Below are 16,611 nucleotides of genomic sequence, written 5' to 3'. Positions count from 1 at the left end.
ATAGAGGCAAAATCAAGTCTTCAGCAGGAAATGGTCATGTTGCTGACCTATCCAACAAGCATTTATAATCAGATTTTTAGGTATGATGTTTGGGTTGTTTCCTAACGTGTTATATATATATATATATATATATATATATATATATATATATATTTATATATATATAATAGGAAAATTAAAATAAGAAGAAATGACTGACCACTCTCCAATGGGCATTGCTGTATATCAAAAAAGCACTACCAGGCTGGTATTTAGGAAGAGCTATCCTATTTCTGCATCCCAGAAACGTGCAATGGGAGAGCAAGCATCAAAGAGTTTCAGTATCTCTTTGATGAAAGTTTTGCCCTCAGCACCCTAGTAATGTGCTTCCAGCTTGGCCAGAAAAGAAGAAAATACAGAATCATACAAGACAATCCATTCAAGTCTTGTAAATCTTACTTATTCTATGCACAGTGATTATTACTCTCTCTTTTTGTTGGTGATGTGACAGCCGCTAATTGCTGATCTGAGATTCATCAACCGATTTTATACTAAATAGACAGAATTTTCAGTACCTGCTTTCTTGACTAAATAGAAAAACCTTTGAAGGTTTTTCAAAGTCATCAGGCTTCCAGTCCTGTCTGGCTCTTTCTCAACAGGTATTTTGTGTAGCCCTACTTTTTAATTATTTCATCCTCTGCTGCAGGAAACCTCTGAACTGTCAGTGGCAGTGCTGATGGTAAATAAATCATCCTGGTGTTTTAGGAAGCAGAGGTTTACTCTCAACAGCAAGTGTTCATTTAAGAAGCAGGTCAAACCCTCAATCCATGACCACAGAAATCCTTCAGGAGAAAATGTGTTCACCGCTCACATTCAGATCCAAGGCCTGCCCTGACTACTCAAGTAGGAGATGCAGTGATGATGTGTAGGAGATGTGTGCTGTCCTCCATCAGGATGAGGTTCCTCGCTGTAGCCTTTGCTGGGCAGTTCATCCTTCTCCTGTACTGTCAGATCAGACCACCCTTTCCAGACCCGCTCTTGCAACTGGTCACTGCATATACACAGCAAGGTGAGGAGCCAGACTCACCACCACAGGGTAACAACTTGAGAATCATGAAATGTTTCCCTGTATTGAAAGAGTAAAGTGAGTTGAGCAGATCTGCAAATCCAGATCAAACCTAAAATACCAGAAAATTGGGCAGGAATGATGCAGGTTGATTACTCTGCAAAGCTGAACTGTCAGTTCATATTAAGCAAATCTTCCAAGGGCTGAAAAATCAATTACATATTAATGAAACACTCATCACAGGGCAATGACAAACCCAGACTATATTTTTTTAAGATCATTAAACAGACATTCCTGCAGCATCTCTGCTCCCTGTGCTAGCAGTCACCATGAGACAATCTGACTGCAAGGCTTAGCAATCACAGAACGCTCCAGCTAAGTTTACTTTATCTTCCTGAGCACAGGCATTATCATCCGCATTTCCTCTCCAGCGCAGCACAAAGGTTAACATGTAATCGGGAAAAAAGAAAAACAAGAATAAAGTTGCTTAAAGGATTCTAGGAGGGAGGGAGAATCATTAGGAGAAGTGGGCTTGACATTTCTATAAAACCATTTAATAACTTCCTGCTGGCTTTCTGTTCTTGTTTTGAATCTTAGCAGTCTCAATAGTAAACCGCCGCTCAGCACAATGAGCAGAGAAGCACGGCATGGAAACAAAGCCAAAGAAAGCAGAGGGACTCGTTGCCTGCCCTGCGGCAGACATCCATTTACACGCACTAGGGATGCCAATTTAAGAACTATTTGCCAACATATTTTTAATCTGCTTTGTGAGAGACACTAAACCAAGTGTTTATTTTATATTACATGGACGGTTTAATGCATGTTTTAAGAGCCAACAGGCACCTTAAAAGCCTTTGCTGTCAAAAAGTAAGAGCTGATTGCTGACTACTTTTTGGGAGGGGGTCCCTTTGTCTCTCCTTGACAGCTTGGTGAGCAGCAAAGAAGCTGCTGACATGTCCGCGGGTGCAAGCCCAGGTGTGTAATTAGAAATGCCTCACTGTCCAAAGTCAGATGCTTTCCTGACACAGCACAAGTTACCTGTTGCTGACAGCACTGTTCACCCTGTCTGGCAAGTGCCCCCAGTCTGATTTTACTTGCTGCAAATAAAAAGAAGTGTATGCAATGTCAATTAAGAAACCATAGCCAAATCAGTGGGCTCAGCCACAGAGGTACACAGCAGCTCAGGGTGCACTCCACTCAAAGAGAAGAGCCACAAAGTGAATGATGGATTCAGCATAACCAACACTTCCAACAGCATACCTGATAACCACATCTAAAATGTTTTTATAAATCCAGAAATTGTTGGCCACTTCCTACCACCACCCACGCAGAGGAATGACACAGGGCTAACATGGTGCTGTCCCCTGCCCCATCAGCAACTTTCTGCACATCTTTGTATGTGCCACACAAGTCATTGTTTTTAAAATAATACGGTGCTTCAGCATGTCATACTCAAGACCTCATTTTCAGGGGAGTCGAGAATCTAATTCTTACATTCACTTCCGTCTGATTCAGAGACATTGGTTTTTGGTTTTCCATAATTCTGCACATTCCCAAAACACTGTGGAGCTCAATTGTGTGTAACAAATTTCTGACCTTAAAGGAAGGATGGTATTGAAGTACATAGCATACATAAGTTTTATTATTTACAAAGCTGCATTGGGAACACAAAGATCTGGGCATACCTCATCACTTTAACAGACTTTGAACACTGGAACATTTCTTATTAACGTCTCCAAACATACAAGAGCAATGGTCTAAAGATGCTTCTAATTAAGGCTCAGCTCGAGTCAAACGATTCATCTGAAATCCAGTTCACTTCATCTACCCCCTTTATCTCTGACGGCCAGACAGCTTTTGGCATATTTTCATCCAAGAATCTGGGAGATTCCATTCAAAGAAGAAGAAAAAGACATCGGCTGGTTGGAGATTGAACTGGAGGCTGAAGTCACTGGGATAAAGAGATAAAGACTGAAAGAAAGTAAGAGACTCATGTCAGAGAAGAGGGAAAATACAAGACAGGCAGAAGACAGAAGAAGGGCAGGCAACCGCCACCTGTAGAGGAAAAAAAAAAAAGAGAAAGAATTGATCACAAAGCACTCAAAGAGCCCACAGCCATGAAAGCGAAGGAGGGACTGGAAGTGACACATGGCAAAAGGGAAGAACCTGATACCATTCAGGTAACTGTCTCAGCTTTGAGCACAATCTCAGGAAGACAATTTTCAAAGGGAAAGCAGTCAGCAATGAAAAACCTACGAGGCAGAGCAGAACAAAGCAATACAAAGGAAAGAGAGGAATGAAAAGCACGGGGACAGGTGAAAAGAGCATAGTGCTATAGGAGAGCTTGCAGTGAAAGGGACAAGGACGGAAAGCCGATGGAAATGATGCTCTGTAGAAAAAGGAGCCTCACAGGCAAGCAGCAAGCTTGTTTCCTGCCTCTTTACAAACACTGGCAGAGAAGAAGAACGTGTCTGAGACACAAGTGCAGGGCCTTGATCATTTGTTTTCAAAAGAGATTTTCTTGACAAGAATTGGGATCTAGACCTTGACTCACCAATTAATCGTACAGCAGCCATCAGGCCCCAGTAAATACCAATCATCGGGCCCCAATGGCGCAGTGAGTCGTGCAAAGATGCAGCCACTTACTCCCGTGACTCTCCAAGCCCCGGTGACGTGGGCTGTACTTTAAATCAGTGAAAATGAGACAAAAGCCTTTGGCCTCCAGAGCCGGATAGTGATTCACACAATTCCTCCACGGCAAGAATATTCCAGTCGATGAAAGCAGACGAAACAGCAGTCAGATTTAACAAGCACAGACAAATATAGGGAAGGCAGTACAGGGCACGTTAAAATTATTTTAAGGAATTGTAATTAAAGTTATGCGAAAAGCCGAAAATCCAAAAGAGTTTAAACAGTTTGTGATGTTTCAAGAACTTTAAAGAATGCCTTTACAGCACGTTAATTAAGTTTTTCAACTAACATGTGAATCAAAGCCAATCCACGTCGGAATATTTGAGACGATGGTTACTGAAAGTGACCGGAAATGTTTACGTGGAAATTGTAAGAAGAGAAAATAAGAGAAATTGGGATCTGGGGCAAGCATTGAACCCCAAGTTTAGATGATACCATCATTATTAATGGGTTTTATGACTGTAGCGTAAACACCTTTATTTTCTAGGCTGGAATGTGGCCGTTGGCTCTCCGCTTCTGCCCCTGGCAGGCTTCATGAACCCTTTGTACCTGCACGACCGCAGCCGCTGCCCAGTGGGTGCCCCTCACAGAGCCCCCCTCTCCCTGCCTTATCCTCCCGGAGGCCCCCAGGCCCTCGCACCAAGGGCGCTGTGGCTGCTTCAGCCCAGGGGGCCAGGCCCTCCGCCACCGAGCCCTCGCGCCTGCGATGACGCCAGGGCTCGGGGATGGCGTCACGGCTCCGGGATGACGTCACGGCTCCGGTGGGGGGGCGGGTGACGTCACGGCGGCGCCGCCCTTACCTGCCGCTGCTTGTCGCCCCCTTTAGCCGGCATGGCGCCCCCTCCGCCGGAAGTTGATTCCGGTAACCATAGCAACGCGCCGGAAGTGCTGCCGCCCAGCCACACCCCCCCTCCTTTCCCCTCCGCTCTACGCCGCGCCCTGGCCCCGCCCCCTGCCCCCCCCCTCCCCTCCATCTCCTCATGAATATGCAAACGAGCGGGGCGGGGCAAGGCGGCGGCGGACCCGGAAGCGGCGCGGCTGAGTCACGGCGGCGGCGATGAGGCTGCGGCGGGCGGCGGCGGCGGGCGCCTGAGCCAGGAGGAGCCGGGAGCAGCCCCCGGGAGCCCCCCGCCGCCATCCCCCTGCCCTGCCCTGCCTCGTCCCGCACCGCCCCGCCCCGTCCTGTCCCGTCCTGTCCGGCCCCGCCGCCACCATGATGGAGGAGATTGACCGGTTCCAGGTGCCCGCCGTGCGCGCTGAGATGCAGCCGCTGGTGAGCGGCGGGCGGGGCGGGAGGCACCCGCTGGGCTGCTGCCTGCTTCCCCCCCCCGGGATTGGGATTATGAGGGATTAGGGATTAGGGAGGGGGAAGCCAACCGGCCCCGGGGCCGTTACATAACGGCCGGCCCCTGCTGTGTCATGGCGGAGGGTGGGGGGGGGCGGGGGCCGCCCCGAAATGTGCCCCCACATGGGCAGGGAGGGGGCACGGGGAGCCCCCCGGGGGCTGGGGGCTGAGGGCTGGGGGCTGGGGGCTGAGCGCACCCCCCCCCGGGTCACCCCCTGCATCCTACGGGCGGGTGGGAGCCGTGCTGGGGGCACAGGGCTTGCTGCAGGCAGCCCCCGGGTGTGTGGGTGTGTGTAAAAACCGGGGGCACGCTAATGGGCTTGTGAGCAGAAAGGGTCCTTTGTGGTGGTGGTGGTCTCCAGGCGGGTTGCGGTGACAAATTGTGACAAATTGTGGAAATAGTTTCAGGCTGATCTCTTTCACGGTTTGGTTCTTTGCTTTGTAACCTTTGTGGTGGGGGGAGAGCTGTCCCCGCAAGCTGAGGGGACTTGTTGCGTGCTTGCTGCGAGGTTTTGTTGGGCATGGCGAGGTTGCCCCTTGTGATACCTGCTGGTGAAGGCAGTGGGTATAGTGGTGATACAGGCAAGTTTGGAAGAGCTGTTGGCAGACAAAAAAGCCAAATCTCTTAAATACTTCCCAAATCAATTGGTATTTCTTATGCCCAACAAAATCCCATAAGAGTAAAGGGGTGGAAATGGTATTTGCTTGCACACTTGTGTAGACAGAGTGGGCAGCACCTGAGGAGGTGACTTGGTCCAGCCCAGCCGTCTCAGGGTGGGATGGTATACCACGCAGCAATGGTAGTAAGCTTCAGAAGGCTCCCTTCCCCTCCTCAGCTGCCCAAATTATGAACAGTTCACAAAGGGATTTCACACATTTAAAAAAAAAAAAAAATTACTCTGAACACAGCTAAAGGATTTTTTTTTTCCCTGTGCTTCAGGGTTTCTGTTGGTTTTTAAGTAATAGAGTTCATAGTGAAAATGCGTGCATGCGAGGGACTGCTGCAGTGAGTGGATGGTGAGGGGTTCCTCCACGTGCCTGGGAATACTGGCATCAGTCTCGGGAATGGGACAGAGCAAGTCTGGTACAGCATTTCCAGTGGCACCACCTGCTTGATGCTCCTGGTCAGCGCCTGGCACGCAGGGACTGGTGCTTGTAGGGCTCCTTGCAGTTCAGAAGCTGGCTGGGGTTTGTAGTGGTTTGCTTGGGTGGCCAAATGCTGCTCCACGCAGCTGTGTTGTTCTGTAGCAGCTGCTGCTTGTCCTGTTCCTCTTCCTCTCCTTCCTTCCTACCCCATCCCATGTTTTTAAGTACAAAATAACCCGTGCATCTCATGAATGGTTTTTTTCCCTATCCTCAGTGGAAAAGCTTCAAATTCCATATGGTCGCAGGGACAGTAGTGTGTGCAAAGTTGAAGGCTGAAGGAGTCTAGCAGTGTTTTCCCCATTTAAAGGGCTGAGGTAGAAGCTTGTTTTCCAGGTGTGACATGAGAGCCAGAACTCTTCAAATTTAAGAGATCGGTACAGCTGGTAAATGCTTAAGGAAAGTCATTTTCAGAACATAGTGTTTCTAATCCCATAAGTATCCAAACCTGCCGCTGACATTGTTGATCCTTTGTCTGTCAGGGGTGACAGAGTTGACAAATGGTAAAAATGCTTTCGGTTGTTCCTGTGGTTCTTTGTTTCTGTAGTTTCTAACTCACGTTCGGGAAATAAACCTGTCTATACAAGCTGATGTGGACTTGTTCCATGCCCTACTGGTGTGTATTTTTGCCAAGCACAAGTCTCCCATCTTGGGAGGTGTCAAAAGCCTCCAGTGCCAGGGTGGCACTGCTTGAGCTGGGGCTTGGAGCAGGTGACCTCCAGAGGTTCCTTTGCAGCGGTTCTGCACTAATGTCTGGTGTCCACGGAGCGTGCATCATGACACTCACAGTACTGTATTTGCTGAGCAGGGACAGAGTACTTGGCCCATCTATGACTTTTTGCCCAATTCCTTAAAATTCAAATGTGTCTGGAGGGGGAGCCTTGTCTCATGTCTGGCGAAGGGTTGTGTTGGTGTCTTAGTGCAAGGCTAAGGGCAGCACCTGACCGGAGCTGTGTGGAGCATCGCTTGCTCCGACAAAGCCTGGTGGGATCTCTGGTTGCTAGAAGCTGCTCCCAGCTAATAACGGGGTTGGTCAGGGGTTGTGTTGCCGAGCAGAGAAGTATTTGTTCTGCAGGCTGCGTGCTGGCCAGCTCTGTTGTGATTCCCATAACCTTCTCATCAACTGCAGTGTTTTGGAGCCAGGAGGGTGGGCAATCATTTCCTTCAGCCTGTTTGGATAAGAAACACCAAGTCAGACAAGCTGCCTTGATTCTGCAAACACGGATTATGAGAAATGCTGACCCAAGAGAAGGTTCAGTGCAGGACTTAATGAGAGGGATTTGTTGCAGAGAAATGGACAGGATGCCCTACAGAACCTGTATCAACACTGGCAAGTCATAGGGCAGGACAAGGCCCGGTGTGTCAGCTCTCTGCAAGATGTATTATTCTGCATGTGTTGATACTGTGATGCAATTCAGCACACATTCCTTCTGGAACGCACATGTGGCATCTTTCTGTAAGATTGGAATGGTTTTGATTCTGATTTCCTGTCTTGGATACTGGTGGCTCTTGACTTCCATCCCCAGAGTATCTGCCCCTTCAAGTTAATTAATATACGAATTTTCCTGGGGTCTTGTTTATTCCTAATACTTAATATCATATGTTTCCTATCAACGTGATGCAAGCTCAACTGTGGAAACTCTGTTCTACTTAATTTCTCTTTGATCTCTGCCTGGTCACGATCCTTCTGATCCTTCCCCACAAAAAGGGATTTCTTCAGTAGCTGCTGGGCAGCAGGTTAGTTTCAGAGAGAGACAAGTTCCAACGTTGCTGGGGTGCATGATGTGATAAGGCCTGAAAGATGGTATTTCTGGGACACTTACACTCTATGGGTAGGTGTCTTTGCTGATGTGGCCGGGGTTTGATGTGTTAACTTGCAACTAGAGAAACACTGCAAGCCTTTTGTTGCATTGTTGTGATGATTGATGTGGGCTTGTTTTTTCCAATTGCTTTTTTTTTTAATGGAAGGATTGATAACTCTTCGTTCTTGTTGTAGAGGTAGGTGTTAAACAGAGGGAGAAGTGAAGGGACATTTGCCCAGTGAAGATGCCCCAGAGCAAGTGCATTAAAATAGTCTGGAGTAGGAATGGGGCAGCCTGTAGTTACATGCGGACCTATCCTAACAAAAGTTCAGCACAGAAACTTCACTACACGCTCTTCCCATGACTTAGAAGCTTCTTGTGTTGGCTAAACTCCTGCAAAATCCTTCCTATTTCTGTTAGAATGGAATGTACCAAGCCCAGTGCAGGGAGGTTGTATCTTGAATTTTGGCGGAATGTGGAAACCCTCCTGAGCCCGGCTGGTGTATGGTGGCAAACTGACAGATGACAGTGTTGGATCGCACATCGTGCCTGTACGGTAACGCAGGCAGTTGCTGTTCTTAGCACGGAAATGCAAGTAGAATAAAAGTGCATTTGCCCACATGGCATCAGTACCACTTTTCCTGAGGAAAAAGCACCTGCCAAAATGCAGCAGCTTCAGAGGAGCTTTTCCACAAACTGCTGAGACTTTGGCTGGATTTCTAGAAGTGGCAGCTGGAACACAATATTTTAATTTCCCAGTTCTCCACCTGCTTGAAAAATTGAATTCTTTGCAGAGAAATTGGGCCAATGGTCCTTATATCTACTTCTGAAGTGTTGTGGCTGGGCTGGTTCCTCTCAGAGGTTTGCCATGCTGTGGAGCATTGGGTTGGCAGCTCGAGTTGTGACTGCTAAAGCTGACCAAAGGATTTCAATTAGCCACGTCCTGCAGTGATGCTGATGGCTCTCCAGTTGAGATGCTGAATCCACGCTGATGCTGGATGTGCAAAATTTCTGGAAAACTCAAACATGCAGAAGTTGCATTTCCATGCACCTTATCTTAAAAATGTATTTTTTTTTTCTGTTTTTGGTTTCTATATACTGGGTACTTAGTTTTTCAAAAATGAACTATAATTTCAGTCAGCAGACAGCATGAGCATTCAGCATGCTTATAGAATCTGCATTGTTAGCTTTTGGAAATATTGACCGTCTCCTGTTAGGGAAGTTGTGCTGTGTTTTAAGGTCTTTTTTGTTTTGCCTGATGCATCTCTAAAATAAGGGAGAACCTGAAAATAGAAAAGCAAGAGTTACTACCACTCAAAAAGAAAGGTTATACCTGTAGGGCTTAGAAATGGTATGTTAATGTAACATTAGGTCTCAAGTGCAGCTAGACAAGAAACTCATCTTTCTAGAAGGAAAAAGCTTCTCAAATGAAAATGTCATCCCTATGTATATTCATGGTAATGTAGCCCAGGGGTTACAGAGCTCTATGTTTTGTAAATGCCTGCAGTACACAGGACTTGTAATGGCTCAGTACTACAAGTTCTGAAATATTTCTATTTCGGATGGTGCTTCTTTCAGTTATACAATCTGACTTGACGTGCTGCGGTGTCACTTATAGCCGGAGTCTTAAGAGTGATCTCCCTGAATACTTTGGTTCTGTCATGGTTGTTGTCCCCTGTATTGTACCAGGCCTGTGGTGCAGAGGTACAGGAGCAATCTCCTGGGGAAAAAAAACTTTTTTTCCCCAGGCCATGGAAGAGCTCAAGCAGTTATTCTAGCACAGGCTGTGCTGGGGGATGCGGCTGCCGCTGCCAAAGGGTGCGGGAGCGCTGGCTCTGCAGTCTGCTTCCACTTTTCCACTTCTTTGCACAAAATCTTAAACGTAGTCCTTCTGTCAGTCATGTTGGGAGATCCCTTCACGAGCAAAGAAAGGTGTTTAAAAAGGGGCACTGTGAACTTAATGAAGAATTAAACCTGCACAGCCTCCTCTAGGGATTCTTCCATACCTCCCAGGAGCTTGTTATCCGTAGCTCGACATTAATATCTACTCAGACACCAGCTCGTGGTACGGAAATAGCCATACGTGCTCCCTGCCAGCAGTAACGGTAGGGCTGTAAGGAAGCAGACAAGGTGAGCAAAATGCCACGGCAAGAGAAGAAAACAACGTGTGCCTTCAATTCTGCAAGCCTTCATTCAAAGAAAGCTCTCTGCTCACCCACAGGGCTGTAGGGCATATGTGGCCTCCCTGGAGCTGCCTCTTCCTGGCTGTCCAACTGAAGGTTGAACTTGATAAGAAAAGAGGAGGGGACCCTACAGCTGGCCTCACCTGTGGGGTGGGAGGTAAGCGGGGAGCTGGCTAAAGGCACAGCAGGGGTTCAGTCAGTCAGGATGGTGTGCCTGGTTTTTCCAGACATTTTAAGACCTTGGCTGGAGCAGTTGTCTTTCTGCTTCTATTCAGATCAATTATCTGTCACTTTCCACAGACAGTCTGCAGAAATGTGTCTGCGCTTTCACCCCACGCTGCATGCACCATGTATCTTCTGCGAAGCCTTGCACCATTTTGAATATAAGGTCCCGGTGGGGTTATTCGGAATCTGTCACTAAAATTGACGTCTCGGTGATGCAGCCACTTGCAATGAGTAAATCCGTCAGCTCCAGCTCTAACCCTGTGTAGTCCTCCTGACCATTACTCTTCTTCCTGAGGTTTAAATTGTAACATTGTTCAGTGGATCAGTGCCCGTTTTTGAGCATGTAATAAAAGACAAGCATTCGCTTCTCAGCTTTGACCCCGAGGACAGGGAGTTGAAGTGAATAAAATCATAGGTGGAAATTTTCTTCAGTTTTGAAGAGAGCCTGCTGGGGAGCCTGCATGGCTTTGGGACTTGCCCACTATGAATTCACAGGATAACAAGGCTCATTGCTTATTTGGGAAGAAATGCGTCCTTAAATACACGCAGCATATGCTGGCTATACCTCACGTGCTTTTACTTAGTGGGTTGTGAAGTCCTCATGGATACAGACTGAGAGAAGTTTGCTGTTTTCATTAGTAAAGCTGAAGGTATTCTCTTGTAGAGAAGACTGTCGTGTCTCTAAAAATGAGCTAGTGAGATGCAGTCTCTTCACCCCAATGTGCAAGACCTTACTTATTATCCAGAAAGTAAAAGGGAGAGCATTATTTATGTCTTAGAGCTACTCCTGTAGTATTGGCAAGCTGTCTAGTGAAGATGCAGCTGCTGCTTGTAAGCAAGTTATTTTGCTAGAAAGTTTTAAAGTTCTTTACTGAACTTGCTAAGTTTTGTGTATCTGCTGCTTTTTTACAGAGGTTGACAAAGTGTCTGTCTGGAGTTAGTGGAAAAAGCCTAAATAAAGCTGTAGGATAGGTCAGGACATCAAATAACTAGCCACCAAGTAACTCTTGATGGAAAGTCCTGTAACACATCCTGCTGGACCACTTCTTTTAGACTACGCCCTGTGCTTTAGTAGGTTGATCAAACCTTTCTCATCAGCTGTTTGGGAACTGCTTTGCTCACCCACTTCTCAAAGGTTGCTTCCAGAAAAGACTGTTGGATCTTTTCTGTCAGACTTCGCTTTCCATCTGCATTCAGGGCTCTCAGACACGAATCCTTTCTCTCTGGGCATGGCATGATGTGTCATCTCATGCTTGTCTGACACTGTTTCTCTCACTATCTCATCAGTGTCCTTCCTGAGCTAGGATTCATTAATACGAGCAGCTGACCTTTTGGGCTCTGCAGCATTCAGTGTAATAAATCCTGTAGACAGTCTCTTTTCCTAAGAACCCAGGCACGGCAGTGATATTCTAATGATCTCCGTTTCTCTCTGTCCTGTGCATTTTGCTGATTACATGGGAATGTAGGTTAATGATGTAGTATACTTGTGTTCAAATAAGCTGTGTGCTTACGCTGTGTCTTGTCTCGGTTTTTGTTCATATGCAGCCCCAGGTGAGAGCAAACCATGGTTTCTGTCTCCATGTCAAAGACCCTCCCATGTTTTTAACCAAGATAGTTCTAGGATCACAACTTCTTGGAGCGCACAGGTCTAATTCTGTTAGAGATGAGGAGATAAGGGGATTCAATTCCACCCAAAAACCTCTAAATCTTACCAGTGGCCTGTTTGAGTCTGAAGGGCTTCACCTGCAGTGGTTGACACGGTAGTAGAGGAGTGTACTACCTGTGGTAGTAGCCGGATTGTGGGGTTTAACTTTTAATCTGAAACTTGTCTTGTGCTCAGTAGCTGCAAGTAGGTTGGGGTGTGGTAAAGGACAACTTCTAAAATTGTTTCTGAAGTCTGCAGAACCTGAACATCCAAGGGGCTGTCTGAACAGATCGACCTGAGAAATGAGAGAGGGAGGAAGAGCTGTCTGCGTTGCATGGGGAGCATGCTGTTCATTGAAAGGAAAAACCAAGTGGGAATGTTCCTGACCAGAGACTGCATTTAAATCTGCTGTCTGGCAGGATCTTGTGACTGATGCTTCTAAAAACAATACCGTCTTCTGTGTGAAAGCATGATTTTCTTCTCATCCACATGCACATGATGCAGATAGAAAATACGTCGTCTCTGGTGGCTAGAGAAGTCCCTGTGGATGAGCACCACGTGCACACAGGGTTCCCGCAGGCCCTGCTCTGTTGTCTGGGGCATGGAAAGGGGTCTTAGCTGGTAATCACACTGATGGAGCAAAACAAGTGACAGTTCACCCTTACCAGCATGGCCTGTGCCATCTTCAGAAGGGGTCTCAGGTAAGGACAAATGTACAGTGAGTGTTTTTGTGGCACGGCTTCCCCTCTGCTTCCCCTCCCCGTTGTTGGGGGGCTGCTTTGTTCCATTGGCAAAATGGAAGCACAGCCAGGGTCATCAAAATGCTGTTGCATCTTTAGACATAGCACTGAGCCCTAATGGTGGCAAATGTTAATTTAGTTTGAAAGCACAAGGGAAGGCATGGTGCCTGAACCTTGGTTCTCATAGTGGCTGCATTTGGGATACATGTGGAATAAAAGAAAGCCAAATACAACATCCTTCGAGAGAAGCAAAATATTTGGACTCTGATCTAGAATGAGTCTTGAGATCTTATGATTTAAGCTGTTTAATAAAAGGTGGAACAATAGTGAAGTGAAAAGGTTTTCAGTTATTTGTGCGAGTGATAAATGTTTAACAAGTGTCTCATAGGATCTACCTGATATCGAAGCAGGAGGAAAAAAGCTTTTCTAAGTTTAGGATTCCTAAACTCTAGGCAATTTTGCAGTAGAATTACGATGCAGTCCAGGGGAAGATTTAACTATCCCTTTTTCTCCCTGCCAACCACTTTCAGGTCTGTGGGTCTGTCTAGATATCTGTAACCATTCTTTATCTAAGAGGAAAAAAAAAATAATCCAATAGCAGCCCTGAGAATAGCTGTAGGAACAGCATGTTCACAGGCTTTAAAGATGGAGGTCACCTAGCTGCTGGAGCATGTAAAAGCTGCACTTCGCATTGGGTTGTTGGCAGCTGATAATCCTAGGGGAAACTTCTAGCTAGTGTGGTGCAATTTCTGTATATCTGCATATGTCAAGAGTTGGGTTTAGATTCCAGTTTTGGTCACCAAACTGGGATTGAGGGGAATGGGTATGGCAAAGGAGTTACAGGAAGTCCTACCTTTCTTGTAAATGTGTTAGGATACTTGCACTGAGGTTTAACTGGCATGAATTGCTACTTTGGGATGTTAATGCAGGGCCTGAATGTACAGTCTGGAATTCTTCAAAGCACTAGTGATTCTTCTGCTGCAGTGATGGGGTAAAAAGACATACTACTTCTTTTCAGCTATTCCAGCAGAGCCAAACCCTTCAGTGGATATGCTTTATCCAGCATATCACAAAAGCACTTCTCCATGAAAAGAATATCTTGTAGCTCTTGCAAAAACTGGGGCAAAGTGATTGTGAAAATAACCGAGATGATCCATGCTGTGCATGTAAGAATTATTATAAAGAGATTATCTGGTTATAGGAGAATGCTTCATTTGGATTATGTAGCTACGTGTAATTTATAAGCCACACTTCTTCAGAAAAAGTTTCCTCATGCTGCAGTGGGAAATGTCAGACATGAGCTTTTATTAACACTAAGGTTCTGTATTTGCAGCATTAAACTCTTTAAGATTAATTTCTGGATTTGGGGAAAAAAATCTTTAGGTTGAGAGCAATCCAGCAAAAAAAATGTTTGTCTCAGCAGGTTCACTGGTGTTACAGTTCGGGAATCTGCAGGTGCTTTTGTTTTAATTTGCAGAGGTGTGAAGCTTGCTGCTTGGTTTGTGGCTATAGGCTGTCTCAGTTTGACAAATGTGGAATATATATATGACAAACTCTTTTCAGTGACTAGGAATTCTGGTCATTGATCAGTCTGGGCGTGAGATGGAGGATGTATGTGCTAGTGTTGCCAAGGCACCGGCTCTGTTTTCAACTCTCCTCTATAATCTAGTAATCCACAATGTAGACTCTAATAGTGCCAGTGTTTTCCCTTGGTTGTCCATATGATTAACCCTAGAAGCAATATTTAGTACAAATGTGCCTGTGTAGAGGTGCCGTTCAGAAGAAGTAGTGGTCAATGCACTAGCAAAATCCTAGCTGGAGAGTCCCAAGGTGCTCATACTGGCATGAGAGACTTGTGTTTGCTGGCTTACTTACTTTCCTTGCCTCTTCTACGGTTCTGTGATTCTGTTTCATGAGCAAAAAGTTTGCTTTTTTTTTTTCTTAATAAGCTATGGCAGTTTGGCAATGGCTGTAATGCCAAGTGACCATTGATAATTTTGCTAAAATGAGTAGAGAAATTATGTGTTAAGCCTTCAAACTTCCCAACTGCCAAGTCCACACCTGATTATGAGTGTATTCTTCTTGACTGCAGAAAGTCCTGATAGCTCTGGCAAATGTTCTTATTTGGTTTGAGGGTCAAACACTTCATTTTGTTTTCTGGCTTGTTTTCTGTGGAAGACTAGTCAGAATTACAAGACATGTTGTGAGTTTTGTTTTGTTTTTTAATAGCTACATAGGAACCCAAAAACAAGTCCTGGTGCATTTCCTTGTTGGCTGCTTCTTTCCAGGCCAGTTGTTTTGGTGTGGATTTTTTTTTATTGTTTGTTTGCTTTTGAGAGATTTTCAAATGGCTATTGAAGTCTGGCTTGCCTTATTAATGAATAGCTGGGAGAAAGCTAAATGTTTTTTTACTATAGGTATTTCCCATTGGTATGGAGGCTGGTTGATATTGCGGAAGAACCTGCCGGGAGACTTTGCATAAATTCAAAACTCATTAACATCACAGGGAATTACTAGCAGTTGGTTGCAATGGTGATAAGGTTTTCATGCTGACACACGGAGAGCTGTGAGGCATGGCTGAGGCAGGCCTATTAAATACCACTCCAAATTTGACCTTCTGAAGTGTATTAGACCCTTGCTGGGATTTTTATTCCCTTGTTATCAGGAACTTCTTTTGGTTTAGTAGGGTTGAGGAACCTGCTCTTAATGGCCTGAAACGCTACTTCAGGCTGTGATCTTAATTGATAAACATGACATCCTTTAATTTTTCAAGTCTGAAGTCAATTCATCCTTTTTATTATGCAAAAATAAAGATGCTTTTCCTTGGTTATTACTGTGGCACGGGACTTAATTCTGTTGATTGCCAATGATGTTAAACAAATTCCGCTTAGCTGGTAAATCATTCCAAATATAATGGGCATCACTTACTAATGAGTATTTTGGTAATTGCAGTAGTGCTTGCCCTGACTTTTCGTCTGGAATAATTTCCAAGATGTGTTTTCAAATAGTAGTTTTTGCTGGATATCTGCCTGCTCTTCAGAGACAGGGCTGCTTTGCCAGAAGGTTGTGGTGCTACACCTGCTGTCCTGCAGCGATGCTGAGTGCTGATAGGGATCTAAGGCTACAAAGACAGTGAAGGGTCCATGGGGGAAGACATGTGAGGAGCAGCTGAGGTCCCTTGGTTTGCTCAGCCCCGAGCGGAGCAGGCTGAGGGGAGGCCTCATGGCGGCCTGCAGCGCCCTCATGAGGGGAGCGGAGGGGCAGGCGCTGAGCTCTGCTCTCTGGGGACCCGAGGGAACGGCATGGAGCTGGGACAGGGGAGGGTCAGGCTGGGGGTTAGGGAAAGGTTCTGCACCCAGAGGTGGTCGGGCACTGGGACAGGCTCCCCAGGGCAGTGGTCACGGCACTGAGCCTGCTGGAGTTCAAGAAGCGTTTGGACAGTGCTCTCAGACATAGGGTTTGTTTTTTGGGTGGTCCTCTGTGGACCCAGGAGCTGGACTCCAGGATCCTTGCGGGTCCCTTCCAACTCAGGATATTCTGTGATCCATCACTGCCACCAGAATCCCCTCAAACTTCAAGAGTTGCACATGCAGAAATAACATTTTTTGCTCAGTCTGCTAAGAGCCGTGTCAGTTGTCACTTTATATAGCTAGGTCAGATTTTTTAAAAGCTAACTGGCTTTCCCTTTCTCTGAACTTCCAGGTAAGTTTTGCTGTGTTTGTCAGCATGACCTTCAGATGATAACTCAATTGCCTGCCCACAGCCAAAGTCTATTGTAAGGGAGCACTGTCT

The 16,611-nt window shown here is 46.1% G+C and overlaps 2 protein-coding genes across 9 annotated transcripts in view; one reads left to right on the top strand and one right to left on the bottom strand.

Moving 5' to 3' along the window:
• Positions 1 to 4,606, bottom strand: part of DNAI1 (dynein axonemal intermediate chain 1) — a 138,714-nt gene extending 134,108 nt beyond the window's left edge. For all 3 annotated transcript variants that reach the window (XR_014687447.1, XM_084505063.1, XM_084505064.1), the window contains exon 1: positions 4,537 to 4,606. Coding sequence is in view for 2 of the 3 variants with exons in the window: in XM_084505063.1 (XP_084361189.1) it covers positions 4,537 to 4,569 (33 nt within the window). In the remaining variant the exon portion in view is untranslated. The remainder of the gene's footprint in view (positions 1 to 4,536) is intronic.
• A 169-nt stretch (positions 4,607 to 4,775) lies between these two features.
• Positions 4,776 to 16,611, top strand: part of FAM219A (family with sequence similarity 219 member A) — a 99,898-nt gene continuing 88,062 nt past the window's right edge. The window contains exon 1 of one of the 6 annotated variants that reach the window (XM_084505056.1): positions 4,776 to 5,009. Coding sequence is in view for 4 of the 6 variants with exons in the window: in XM_084505058.1 (XP_084361184.1) it covers positions 4,950 to 5,009 (60 nt within the window). In the remaining 2 variants the exon portion in view is untranslated. The remainder of the gene's footprint in view (positions 5,010 to 16,611) is intronic. The other 5 variants (XM_084505060.1, XM_084505055.1, XM_084505059.1 and 2 more) reach the window with 5 other exon arrangements.

Source organism: Aythya ferina (assembly GCF_964211825.1).
Source record: "Aythya ferina genome assembly, chromosome: Z".
NCBI lineage: Eukaryota > Metazoa > Chordata > Aves > Anseriformes > Anatidae > Aythya > Aythya ferina.
The sequence above is the reverse complement of the archived record's forward strand: the minus strand, read 5'-3'. Positions and strand labels throughout refer to the sequence as shown.